At 32.7% G+C, this 14,512-nt stretch overlaps 1 protein-coding gene across 13 annotated transcripts in view; it reads right to left on the reverse strand.

Moving 5' to 3' along the window:
- The window catches only part of SOX5 (SRY-box transcription factor 5), a 999,299-nt gene that overhangs the window by 297,635 nt on the left and 687,152 nt on the right, over positions 1–14,512 (reverse strand). For all 13 annotated transcript variants that reach the window (XM_055318826.1, XM_055318829.1, XM_055318827.1 and 10 more), the window contains one exon: positions 6,568–6,778. In XM_055318826.1, coding sequence (XP_055174801.1) covers positions 6,568–6,778 — 211 coding nt within the window. The remainder of the gene's footprint in view (positions 1–6,567; positions 6,779–14,512) is intronic.

A 14,512-nucleotide genomic window follows, 5' to 3' on the forward strand; every position in this document is an offset into this window, starting at 1 on the left:
AAAGAACATCATTTAATTGAAATACATAATTTCTGCTTGACATATCTCTTAATTGTTGCAGCCATTAAATAAACAGGGTTGTCATGGCAAATTTCTTTATCAATGAAAGTGAGTATATTTACATTTCTGTGTATTTGAAGCACAGGTTTAGGAATATTGTGTATGCAAATATAAATGCATCTTAGTGGTTTCATTTAATATATAAAGTATCTTTCTGGAACTCAGGCTTTTACATGTTAGCCATGTTCAATTTAAATTCCTGTCTTCCATAAAGACTATCTGTATATTTTTCTCAATATCTTTATATCATTCATTAGCAAGTCACTCTTGAGCTGAGTTTTTAATATATCTGTAGATGGAAAAGTACAAAAAAGTTGTGGGAAATACAATAATGAAGACAATATAATATCCACATTTAATAGTGATGTTTCTTCATGTCAACTCTTTCTGTTGTGGATGCTCCATCTGCTCTTTTGCTTGCATAGTTGTTTCTAGATATTATATTTTTCTCCTAAGCTCCAATACCTTAAATGGGAGGCAATGTCTACTGTCTTTTTTTCCTTTTGGTAGTTATTCATTTGGATCTGGCCTGTCATATACCTCCAAATTAAGAGTCTGTGCAACTACTTGAAAGCCAACATGACACACTGGAGAAACAGCAAGGTTACACACCAAATTTCCATGGAGAACCTCATCTACAGATACCTTTCCCCCCAAAAAAAACAAATTACTTTGTAATGCAGTATATGATACTATAGTGATAGTTATTCTTAGACCTTAGATCTGGCCCACAAACGTATCTCAAACAAAGGTTAAACAATAATGTGCAAAGGAAACACTTCCCTATTCATTACATGAATCCAGCATATCTACTAAAAAAATCAGATAAAATATTGCACTAAAAATCCAGCAAAAATAAATAAATAAATAATAAATTTTAAAAATACAGTGGCTATATACTAATATCTCTCATGAACATAGATGCAACAATCCTTAATGAAGTCCTGGCAAATTGAATCCAATAATATATATTATAAACCACAACTAAGTGGAATTTATCTGAAGTTTGCGAGGTTTTTCAACATTCAAAAACCACATCATAAGAACACACTAAAGGAGCTAGAAAGTATTATGCTAAGCAAAATGTCAGTCAGAGAAAGACAAATGTTATATGACTTCACTCATATGAGGAATTTAAGAGACAAAACAAATGAGTAAAGGGGAAATAAAAAGAGAGGCAAACCAAGAAACAGAGTCTTAGCTATAGAGAACAAACTGATGGTTACCAAAGAGGAGGTGGGTGAGCGATAAATAGGTAGTGAAGATGAAAGAGTACACTGTTGTGATGAGCACTGAGTGATATATGGAGATGTTGAATCACTATATTGTACACTCGAAACTAATATTACACTGTATGTCAACTAATGGAAATTTCAAATAAAAATTTTAAAAGGTGCATCATATCAATAGATGAAGAAAAATTTTTGACAAATTTTAATAACCATTGATGGTAAAAAAAAAAAAAAAAAAAAAAAAAAAAACCAAAACCTCTCAGGAAACTAGAAATAGAAGGGAATTCCCTGAACTTGATAAAGAACATCTACCTAAAACCCATAGCTAATATTTCAATGATGATAACTTGAAGCTTTCTCCTTGCAATCAAGAACAAGGCAAGGTTGTCCCATTTTACCATTCTTATTCAACACTGTACTGGAAGCCACCTGATGCAGTAAGACAAGAAAAGTAAATAAAAAGTGTATTTCTTGGGAAGGAAGAATTAAAACTATCTTCATTCATAGATAACATGACTGTCTATAGAGAAATTGTAAACAGTACACAAAACACCTGGAGATAATAACCAGGTACAGCAAGGTCACAAGATATAAGGTTAATATACAAAAGCCAATTGCTTCCCTTTATACCAGCACTGAACAATTGGCTCTGTGCTCAGTGTGGATTCTGCATAAGACCCCCTCTCCCTTTGCCACTCCCCATCTCAAGTAAATAAGTTAATAATATAATAAAATACAAATACTTAAATACTGTATGTAAGTGTAACAAAATATGTACAGGATCTATATGCATAAAACTTTGAAACTCAAAAGAAATCAAATAAAATCTTAATAAATAGAGAAATATTTTGGGTTCATGGATAGAAGGACTGACTGGATACTGTTAAGATGTCAATTCTTCCCAATTTCCCAGGAAGTAATTTTATAGATATAAAGATTAATTCTAAAGTCCACAGGAAAAGGCAAAAGAGGCAGGATAATCAACACAATACTGAAGTAAAACAACAAAGTTGGAGGATTGACACTACCCAACATTCAAGTGATAGCAAGTAAGACTGCAAGATGTTGGCAAAAGAATAAACAAATGGATCAATGGAACAGAATATAGAGAGCAGAAGGGAGATCCACACAAATACTAATCTTTGGTGAAGGAACATGGGAATTCAATGGAGATGTGGCAGCCTTTTCAATAAATGGTGCTGAAACATCCAGATGCAAACACACAAATTAGACACAGAACCTAAACCTTTTACAAAGATCAGCTCAAAACAGATCACAGACCTAAACTGTAAAACACAAAACTGTGTAACTTCTAGAAAATAACAGAATATAAAATCTAAATGACATCAGGCTAGGCAATATACATTTCGCTACAACATCTAAAGTATGACCAACGCAAGAAAAGAGGTAAGTTAGACTTGACTAAAATTCAATCTTCTGCTCTGCAAAAGAAAATGTTAAAAGAAGAAAAAAAAAAAAACATAAGCCACAGCTTGAAAGAGAGTATTTGCAAAACACATATCTGATAAAGGACTTGCATCCAAAATATACAAAGAACTCTTAAAACTCAACAACTAAAGAAAGTCTCAGTTAATAAATGAGCAAACAATATAAACACATAAAGACATACAAATGACAAATACATACAAATGACAAATACACATATGAAAAGATGCTCCACATTATGTGTCATCAGGGAACTACAAATTAAAACAACAATGCGATGCCACTGCAATCCAATCTGAATGGATAAAATCCAAAGAACTGACGATATCAAATGCTGGTGAGGATATGGCGCAACAAGGACTTATATTCGTTGCTACTGGGAATGCAAAATTTCACAGCCACTTTGGAATACAGCTTGGAAATTTTTTATAAATCTAAGTATAATCTTACTATACATTTCAGCAATCATAGTCCTAGGTATTTACCCAGTTGAGCTGGAAACTTGTGTCTACACAGAAACCTTCACATAAATATTTATAAAAGCTTTATTCTTATTAACCAAAAACTTGAAAAACCTAACATGTCCTTTGATAGGTGAATGGATAAACAAACTGTGATGCCTTCATACAATGGGATTTTATTCAGTGCTGAAAAGAAATGAGCCATGAACAGACAAGAAGGAAACTTAAATGCACACTGATATGTGAAAGAAGCCAGTTTGAAAGACTACACACTGTGTGATTGCAATGATATAACATTCTAGAAAAGGCAAAACTACAGAGATAGTAGAAAGATCAATGATTGTCTGGAATTCTAGGGAAAGAGGGAGGGATGGATAAAGAAGTTACAGGGGATTTTAAAGGTTATCAAACAACTGTTCTGAATGACACTGCAATGGTGGATAAGTGGCAACAGGCATTTGTCAAAACATGTAGACATGTACAACATAAAGACTGATTCTTAAAAAAAGAAGACTGAATCTTGATGTAAGAAGATTCTATAAGATTATTTGGTAATTTGAGAGATACCAAGAGAAAACTACAGAAAGAATTTAATCATATTACAAATGTATGGGAAAATCTCCCTGAATAGAGTGGAAGAAAAATTACTTAAGTAACTTTGGAAATAAATGGAATCTGTGAAACTAAAGGCAAAAGGAACTGCATGTAAGTACTATGCCCTATTGATGAAGATGTATCCCATGGTAATATCAGTTAATAATCCTGATACCATTATATATATATACACTGGAATTGAACAATAAGTAAATGGATGGTGGGTGATCAGATCTAGGTTACGAACAGTTGGGGTGGGAATGTACAAGGAATGAAGCTGGAATCTGTGTGGAAACAGATTACAGTTGCAGACAGTAGTAAGAACTCATGTTTAGCTTAATATATAGACAATTAATTAGACTTAGAAATATTTATAGATATGTGTGTATACAGGTTAGTACACAAGTATATTCCCTTGCTTTGTCAGGCAAGAGGCCCTAACATAAAGAAATGATTCCTTATGGGCAAAGAACAGACCTTGTATCCAGATTTGGCCTTCTAATACTATTCTCTCATAAGAGCATCCAGGGCTTCTTAGAGAAATGATTGATTCTTGAACTGGAGCTTGAAATACACAACATGAGTCTGCAGCACTTTATAGTGCCAGAAAGTAAAGAAGTACTCAAGAAACAATGACCCAGAAGCACAGTGGTATGTCAAAATGACATAGAAGTCAATAGAAAGAGCTTCCAATGGCCAAAGCTGAAACAATTTGAATAACAAAATAAAGCAGAATTGGATTTTAAGTCAAAGTATAAAACATCCATGCTCTCCATATTGATATAAATAAATGATTGAATAAATTAATAATCGTTGGATAAGACATAAATGTCCCCATACAGAGGCATTCCAAATAAATTATGTAGAAACTACTCTGATGGAGGGGGAACATAACTCCCTACTCCTTAAATGTGGGTTGCACAAAGCACCTTCCTTCCAAAGAGTGTGGTATGGAAAGGGGGCAGGGAGTAACTTTACAGTGGAGTACCCTGACAAACACGGTATCAGCCAGGTGATTAAGGTCAGCATCAAATTCGTAAATCATATAGAGAATATGTACCTTGATATGCTGTTACAATAAGGTACTTTACCTTGGAATCTTCCTCCCCAAACTTATAGTCCCCGTTTAGTCAAGAGAAAACCACCAGATAAATCCCAACAGAGGGACATTCTACAGCATACCTGAACAGTATCCTCAAATCTTTCAAGGTTATCAGAAACAAAAACAGTCTGAGAAAATGTCACAGCCAAAGGGAATCCAACGAGACATAACAACTAAATGTAACATGTTATCCTTGATGGCATCCCAGAACAGAAAAAGCACACTTGAAGACTAATGGAATTTGAATAAACTGTGGGGTTTAGTTGATGATAATATATGACAATGTAAAAGATACATGATTTTAAAAACGTAAAATTAATCATGTAAAATTAACAGAATATGCAAAACTAAAAAAAAACATCATGAGGTTAAGAGTTGTTATATCAGAAAGCTACAAATTTAAGCAGTTTTCCTTTCCCTTTCAATTTTTATGTTTTTTTAAACAATTCTTAAATAAGAAGACAGTATTTTTAATATCAAGAAAAATTCCAGCACATTAAAAAAAAATTGTCTAGGTCCTCCTCAAAACCCCATTTTTATCTCCATGTGGATGAAAGCCAAAAGTCTTTGGCTGACTAGATTATCTCTAAAATTCTTTCCAACTGTAAGATCATGTGAATTACATAAATTATAACTAAAATCCATGTCCCAGCTATGCATCTGGTAGGGACCCAGAAATATTTAATTACCATATGACTCCCAAATATACTGGTTAACATACATTTTGTGCCATATATACTCCTAATTTGCCAGTGTCCTAACAACAGACTAGAAATGAGCCCAACCGAGTGTTACATAGTATAAATGCAGTATATTTTTGGTGTAAAATATGTCTTTTTATGTCAGTTATTTTTTGTTTGTTTGTTTGTTTGAAATTTCCATCTGACTTTTAAATAGGAGGCATGTTCTTACGTGTAATGTGGCATCCAAACTTAGGAAGAACACAGGTTTAAGTAGGAGGTGGAAACATCTATAACACATAGGGTGACTATCAATTATGCACAAATTCTATAAACAGTATCAGCTGTTTGTTTGCTTTAATCCTAAGATTATTTCTTGGGCATACCTCGTATAGGCTGCTGTCAGTAACTATTAAATAGATTTGGAAGATGAAATCTTAAAAGAAAGGCATCCTGGAAATTGAATAAAAATGGGAACTTCAGCATAGACCACAGAATTGGAACATCAATAATTTTAAAATATAGAATAGACCCAACCATATTAATTTTGGACTATACCAGAAAGAGACTGAACTAAGGTAGCACAAGATGCATTCATGTATAAAGGTTATACAATTTAATAAAGTTGTAATATGGCCTTGGGGACAAAAGCTGAAGATGAACAAGCTAGCCTGCAGATATTTGGGATGTAGGTGGTGCCTATTCTGGGCTCCGCTGTCACATTCTATTCTTGAATCCTTAAGTTTTACTCAACCACAACTTACCCATGTGTGCAAATGAGGAAGACATCACAACAGAAATTAATGATTTAAAAAATTGGGACAGATGTATTGAGATGTTTCTGGGGGAAAAAAAAATCTATCCGTCTTCACAGCATTAGGTTTCCATTTTGTCCCAATTTGAGTATAAGTCAAAAGAGAGAACTAGAAGTTAGGATCCAACTATTAAAATCAGGAAACGGCAACCACTTTGTTTCCTTTTCTAGCCTTTACCTTCTGGCTCATTTTTGATGAGCTCTTCCATTTTCCTCTGCTTCAACGTGTCAACAACGTCAGCTAAGCTGCCTTTGCGCCGTTCGGGAGTTCCTAGGGCCGTGCTCGACAAGGACTCACCACTCTGCCTCCCACCTTCTTCTGCTTTCTGAGGTGAGGTAGATGAGTTGTGTGGGGCAAATGAAGACATAACTTTATTGCCATCAACTTCCTGCAAGAGAAAGCAAAGGAAAAAAAAAAAAAAACTTGTTTGAAATTCAGTGAGCTTTTTTTTTTTTTTTTTCTAAATTGCTTACGTGGCTTATTTAGCTAAACATGAAAAAGTGAAATGTCACTCTGCAAGAGTAAGATAAATAAAGAAATTAAAAAAAAAGAATGCATTAAATGTACAGGCTGGCACAGAGTGAGTCAAAGATCAATTCACTGAAGAAACAAAAATATGGAGACCCTCTCCCTTACGCCTAGAACAAATGGCAATAAAGCCTTCTACAAAGCCTATATTGATTAGATGTATTTTTCTGCTTTTCTTTGAAAGTCTTAGATTTTCCTATGGGCATTATATGCACCAGTCATCTGGCTCAAACTTCCTCAAGATATCGTAATATTTAAACAAGTAACATTATGCACTTCACTTTTTGTTTTAAATAGCTGCCTCTTCTTGATGGTTACTCCTAATTAAAGCAGGGACCGTTTTTAGTTCTCCACCTCCCTCTCATGCTTTTAAGAAAGCATCAGCTACACAGGTTATTTTGACATCAGATAGGAATATTGAAAGCTTATTTCTGCTTATGTCAAAGTTATTTCCAATTTCATTTGTTACCCCAAGCATTGTTTCTGTCAATATTCTTTCCTGTTTTGCACTTTAAGCTTCATATGCCCTATAAAATAAAGTTTCTTGCAATCTTTCCCTCTTCATAATTGTGTATGTGTATGAAAAGGATTTATTCTATAATTCTAAAATTTAAACATGTATTTGTGTTTTTTTGTTATTATTATCTTCCCCATCATTTCTTGACCAGCCCTAGTCTTCTATCAAAATACTTGGGGTATCTTTTGTTGAAAAGGCATTAAATTGATTTTTCAGACATCTACAAGAGGAGTAATATCGAAATGATTAAAAAATTAATTTTACTACTTAAAGATTTTCTTTTTATAATGTCTTACTTCCATAATCCTTTGACTACCCACAAAGCATATCTCTTCCTAAAAATAAATTGTATCCTAAGATCTTTGAGGAAGTTAGTCTCTAAGTGTATTTCTTAATTGTATAATATTAAAAATTCCCATTAAAATATATTTGAGTGTATGCATATCTAATATTCAGGATAATTCAGGATAATATTAATAGATAATATCCCTGTTTATACATTTCTTCTCTAAGATGTGTTAATAGGATCTCTTGATCCTAGAAAAGTGATGAATCACACTGATTTGATATCTAATGTTTTAAAAGTTAATTCTAATATATTTGACTATTTTAAAAATATACTAAGAATACTTGATAAAGTGGTCATTTTAATTTTTAAAAATAGAGATGTCAACCCAAACATAATCATAATCTGTTTATATGATTTTTTTTGTTAATAGATAATAGTGAATACAAGGACATTGGCTATGGTGCAAGTGTCAACTGTTGGCTGGGGTTAGGCAATGTGGAGAAAGTAAAAGTAAAAAATGTGTGCAAACAAAATCTTCAATATTACAATTCCACACTCAAAATGGTTTCCATTTCTTCCACACATTACAGAATATGCAGAAAACACTAGTAGGTGTTGAATGAATATTCTTTAGACAATAGTTTCAAACATGAATCTTCGCTTATAATGTCCTTGGATTTAGAAATCAATATGCCTAATGTAATCATTACAAGCCCCTGCAGGCTAAGTGAAGGTACACTTCTGGAATTATTTATTTAAAACCCACACATTAATACAAGCAAACCCATAAATAAACACATACATGCACAGATACACGCACACACACACACATCCCCGACAAGTGCAATCACAAATCCATTCAGTAAACTAAGGAATATTTTTATGAATGGCCCATAATACACATTAGCTCAGATTCATGTTCAAACCAGAATATAATAAAACCTCGGTATTCCCACAGATTTTTCTTCTCACTTATTTCCAGGGTCAGGTAGAAAAACCCCAATGTTAGCTTCACTTTGAACATTTCTATTCTATACTCTGTTTTCACATTATATGATGCCAAAATTAACAAACAAGAATTTGGCAGCTAACTTCATTTTTCATAACTGATAATTACATATATCTTTCTATAGCATCTTCAGTAGAGGATTAAGACACCCAAATTGTATACCATCACATCTATTAAAATATCTGAAAATATTTCAAAATAAAGTAAGATAAAATAAAATCCCTTTTGCATATCTCTAGTTTTTATACATCTTGCAAAAGAGAAGGACATATTTTAAAGAGTTTAACATCATTTCACAAGTTTTCTAAACTCAATTACACAACAGTATTAAAAAGTATCACTGCAATTTCATGCACAAGTATTTTATCTTATCACTATTTCACCTGTCTGATTACATTTCAGCCTCTAGCATTGTTTATCCCTTTAAGAGTAGTTGTATGCAGTTAACAGATGTTTCAGTGAGGGACTCCATTGTTCATTTGCATGGTGAAGAGCTTTTTAAAGAGCATTGGCCCAGTCTTTAGTCAAGAAAGTCCTATAACTTTCAGTTTCTTCCCTAGGATTGCATTTATGATACCTAAAGTAACGACTGCATTTCTTTTTCACTTTGCTGGTAGGTGAACATCCAGAGAGTCTACTAACAAAGTATTAGTGGTCCACACCAGAAAAAAAAAAAAAAATTCATCAAGTTTTTGTGAGTGCTAAAGACCAGCTTCAGTATTTTTCCATAGAGTTTTCAGAACTGTGATATATGATTTCTAAGGTCTAATGATAAGAGAAGGTTCTAAACTTTTAGAACAAAGCTGATAATCTTCCTTTGTTACACTTCAAAAGGCTTTACCTAATCCTGCCCCCTTTGTCACCTTTGGAGCTATAAGACAAAGGAAGAGATCTCCCTAGTTTATCTATCTTTATTTAAATAACTTTGAAAACAATTCATTCTTAGACTGGGTGCAGCCACTCTGGAAAACAGTATGGAAGTTCCTCAGAAAGTTAAAAATAGAACTATGCTATGACCCAGCAATTGCACTAGTAGGTATTGACCCAAAGGATACAAAAATACTGAGTCAAAGGGGCACATGCACCCCAATGTTTATAGCAGTTTTATCAACAATAGCCAAACTATGGAACTATGGAAAGAGCCCAAATGTCTATCCACTAATGAATGGATGAAGAGGTGGTAGTTATACACAATGGAATATTACTCAGCCATCAAAAAGAGCAAAATTTTGTCATTTGCAATGAGGTGGATGGCGCTAGAGTGTATTATGCTAAGTAAAATAAGTCAGTCAGAGAAAGACAAACACTATATGATTTCACTGATATGTGGAATTTAAGAAATGAAACAGATTAACATAAGAGAAAAAAAGAGAAAGGCAAGTCATAAGATAAATTCTCACAAATAGAGAACAAACTGAGGGGAGGTAGAGAGGGATAGGTTAAATGGGTGATGGGTATTAAGGAGGGGACTTGTGATAGAGTGTTATATATAAGTGATGAATCATTAAATTCTACTCTTGAAACTACTATTACACTATATGTTAACTAATTAGAATTTAAATTAAAAATCGAAACAATCACATTCTTAATTCATTCTAAATATAGCATTTTACTATGAACACTTTGAGAAACATATTTCAACATTAATATCCAAATTTTAGTTTAGATAATGTGATGATTAAGAAGAACTAATTCATTTGAAAAAGGAGGTTATATGTGACTCAATCACATATATATGTCTCTTTCATTGTCCAAATGAGAGTTCATTCTTGACTTCTAGCCTCAGGAAATACATGATCATATTTACTTTTCAGTCCTATAAGCTCAAATCAAATTAATACAGGGTAGCAAGAACATTACATTTAATAGTCAGTCTATCCAACTATAATTGGTAAGAGTAATAGCCAATATTTGCTGAATATTTACTTTGTGTCAGGCACTATTTAAAGTGTGTTATATGCATTAATTCAGTTGATTCTCCTCACATGCCTAATTATGATTTGCATTTCATAGCTGGAGAAATTGGGGAACATGGAGTGAAGTAAATGTCTGAGATTGTATGATTAATAAAAGATAATCACCTCCAACGTGTTGGGCACCAGAGCCCTCAACCACAGTGCTTATATTACCTCTCCTGGAAAACAACAACAACAAATACCTAAGTATGTCTATGTCAATGTTATAGGTGTAGAAGATGTACTGTCATCTGCTGAATTATTATGAAAAGGATAGGGTTTTGCCCCAATATGTTCAACTCATAAAGAAAAAAACTATATAAATGCATTAAAATTAATCTAACTGTATTCTAGACTTAGATTCCATCTAAATATCCACTGGTTTATGCCATGTTAAAAATAAAGAACCTTAAAATTTAAATAATTATTTAATCCAAACAGACCTGATCTCTAAGCAACTATTCAAAGGGATGACGCTCAGTCATTTATGATTTTTTAATCTTTTTTATTTTAAAGATTTTATTTTTATGGAATCTCTACACTCAACATGAGTCTCAAACCCACAACCTTAAGATCAAGAGTTGCACATCACACACTCCACTAAGTAAGTCAGTCAGGTGCTCCTTAACCTATCTTTACAAAATGTGTGGGCATCTCTAGCATCCTTTCTAGTACAACAAAGTTTTGAACTTAGACAAAAAGAAAGTACAGAAAGTTTAGATTCTCTTTAACTAGATTTTCATTAATGCAAGTTCATGAATTTTGGTATTGAGTAGAGGTAGTACATAATGAATTACAGATACATACAGAAAGTGCTTTGGTGCTGAACAAGTTTTAATATGGCCATGTTCTTCCATTAACATGCTGTTTTTCTAAATATCAACAGGGAGGGGCAAAACAAAGTTTGAAAAATAGCTTGAAAGCCATATTATTTGGTTGAAATGGGTAAAGGCATGAAAATTTTCCAGTTATAAAATAAATAAGTCCTGGATATGTAAAGTGCAGCATGGTGACTATGGTTAATAATACTGGTTGTGTATCTGAAAGTGCTAGGGATGTAGATCTAGAAAGTTCTTATTACAAGAAAAAAATGGTTTTGTAACTGTGTGTTTATGGTTGTTAACAAGACTTACTATGAACATTTCACATTATTTATAAATATTGAAATGTTACTGTGAACCTGAATCTAATAAAATGCTGTATGTCATATCTCAATTCAAAAAAGCTGTATTATTTGGTCATTCCTTAGATTCTTTTAAAAATAGGTAAAAATATATATTATCACAAATGTTTATTTTGAAACTAATTGCATACATGTAACCTACTCTGTCAAGTTAGGAGATGCCAAATTTAATTTAGAACAAGAAAACAATACATGATTATTGTGTAAAAACTCAATTATTTTTAAGCCTTATTGTTTACGGTAATTTTTCATAAAAGTTCTGCATGATACCCTAAATCAGTAATCCTTCTGGATTATAGATACCTTAATAGTTATAGATGCTTTCCCAAACACATATGCACATGCATACAAGAAGACACACAACCAGGCAATCGCATGCACAATTACATATACAGTCTTAGAGAGTTAGTTTTCTACCTTCAGAGTTCCAAATGTGAACTTCCTCCATGAAATCCTCTAAGAGCTCTTATAAACCATAGATTCCAGGTTAAGAGGCTCTGATCAAATATGCGTCTTCCCAGAATTGCAGTATAAACTCATCAATATATATTATTTAGATGATTTTAAAAAGATCACAATATTTGCAAAAAGAGCCTCAACTGTAGATTGCATTGATGCTTTATTCAGATAAACTTCACTAAAGATATATGTTAATAAATTAAACTTTTACCATTCTTAAAATAAGCATTTAGAAGAGATTAGTATTTTAATTATACTTTAAAGAATAACAAACACATTGAAGAGAATGCATTGCTAATGGTGATCATTCTTATTCAGTAACCACCTCGTGATAATGCACACATAAATTTGAAATAGAAAGCAGAACAAATTGCTAACTTTTATAAATGAATATACCATTTGTAAAAAGCATACCTGGTCAATTTTCAACTATGAATTTTCCTGAAAACAGAATGTAAACATATGAAGGATACACTGAGGCAAAAATCAATCCTTAAAAAAGCTCAATAGAAAACATTAAGAGTCTTTCTTTCTTTGGTTAATGTGATCAAATCCTAGGAACAGGATATGGTCAGTTCCTGAGACCTATAAAGCAAAAGTAAGAACTTACATAGAGATCTCTGAAGGCTGTCTGTTATACTTGTGATTACTGCTGGTGTTAAAGCTATCCAATATAAAATCTTTTCTAAATTTTTGCTAAACAAAACAAAACAAAACCCTGCCTGATGCATACTTAAGTCTAGTGGTTCACAAAATGAAAACTAACAGAGGCATTTTTGGGGGGCTATTTTCATAGTTACCTACAGAGACAGAGCTTATCAGAACTTCTCACCTTATATACTGTAAAAAGCCACTGATAATACCTTTGTATTATTTGCTGAATTTTTTAAGATCAGCAATTTTTAATGTTTAAGTAAGTAAAAGATAGTAGATAGTATCATCCAGAAATTAGATGAGTGGTTCATAAGTCTATCCAGTGACCAGTATATATATATATATATATATATATATATATATATATATATATCTTTTTTTAAGCTCCCTAGGGGATTATGACCATAAGATGCTGGTTTTGTAAGAATCCAAAGTCAGTTTATAAGAAATGCTTATATTTTACATTTCTCAATATTTTATGAGATACTGAAATTCCTGAAAATTAGTACTCTCAAACCTTAAAATCATTAAATCATTACAATCTTAAAAATAGATAGAAATTCTAAAATACTCAAATATTTATTAGCATCTTTTTGCTCTATATTCTATGGAAGGTTCTATACTCCATATTCTGCTTAGTTCTAATTTGTAAAGAATACTGCAGAAACCTTAAACGTCCATCTGTCTCTGTAATGCAGATACAATCCACTCTTGGGGCTGATCTAATATTTTAAATAGTGACAAGCCTCATCAAGTTTAGGTGAAAGATTATTTTATATAAATGGCTCCATTATATTTCAAATATACGATCTAGTCTATATTTCAAAGATTTTTAATGTATTTTGGACAGTGCAAATAGAAGCTGTTTGATGTTTCTTCAAAGCCTAAAAATATGGAATCTCTTAAAGATTCTTTCCCTGTGCAATAGGATGGAAATTCAACAAAAGTCTAACTTGGTTTGCCTTTTTTTTTTCTTTTTTTGCCAAGCACTGAGATGAAATGTTAGCATAGTCCCGTATTTAATTATTGATCAGAAAACAAAATAAACATTTAAAAGTGTATTTTATCCTACAATGAATTCACACGGGACTACACAATACATGTGATTTATATAAATAAAATTCTCAAAGGGTAGTCTGGGAGCCAATATCACTGGCATCACCTGAGAATATACATTTTTCTCGGGCATCACCCCAGACTTTCACAATCAGAAACTCAAAGGGTGAAGCCCAACAATGCGATTTAACAAGGCTTCAAGGGGAGACTGATACTCAGTGAGTTTGAGGACTATTGGTATAGGAAAAACTCTTAAGAGCTGGGCAAAGAGGGAAATGAGGAAAACCTGCAGTGGTGAATAAAGCAGTCATGAAAGTGATAGAACGGAATGGATTTGAGAAGAGAGCTGAAAGGTAACATTGTAAGGGGGAAAGTGGGTGATAATGTAGGGCAGGGCGAAGAGTCAGCAACCATGCGGAGCTAAGAATGACCAATACATGTTGGAGGGAAATGACATTGACTTAATTTGTTA

The sequence above is a fragment of the Nyctereutes procyonoides genome, unplaced genomic scaffold, assembly GCF_905146905.1.
Source record: "Nyctereutes procyonoides isolate TBG_1078 unplaced genomic scaffold, NYPRO_anot_genome, whole genome shotgun sequence".
In the NCBI taxonomy this organism is placed as follows: Eukaryota; Metazoa; Chordata; class Mammalia; order Carnivora; family Canidae; genus Nyctereutes; species Nyctereutes procyonoides.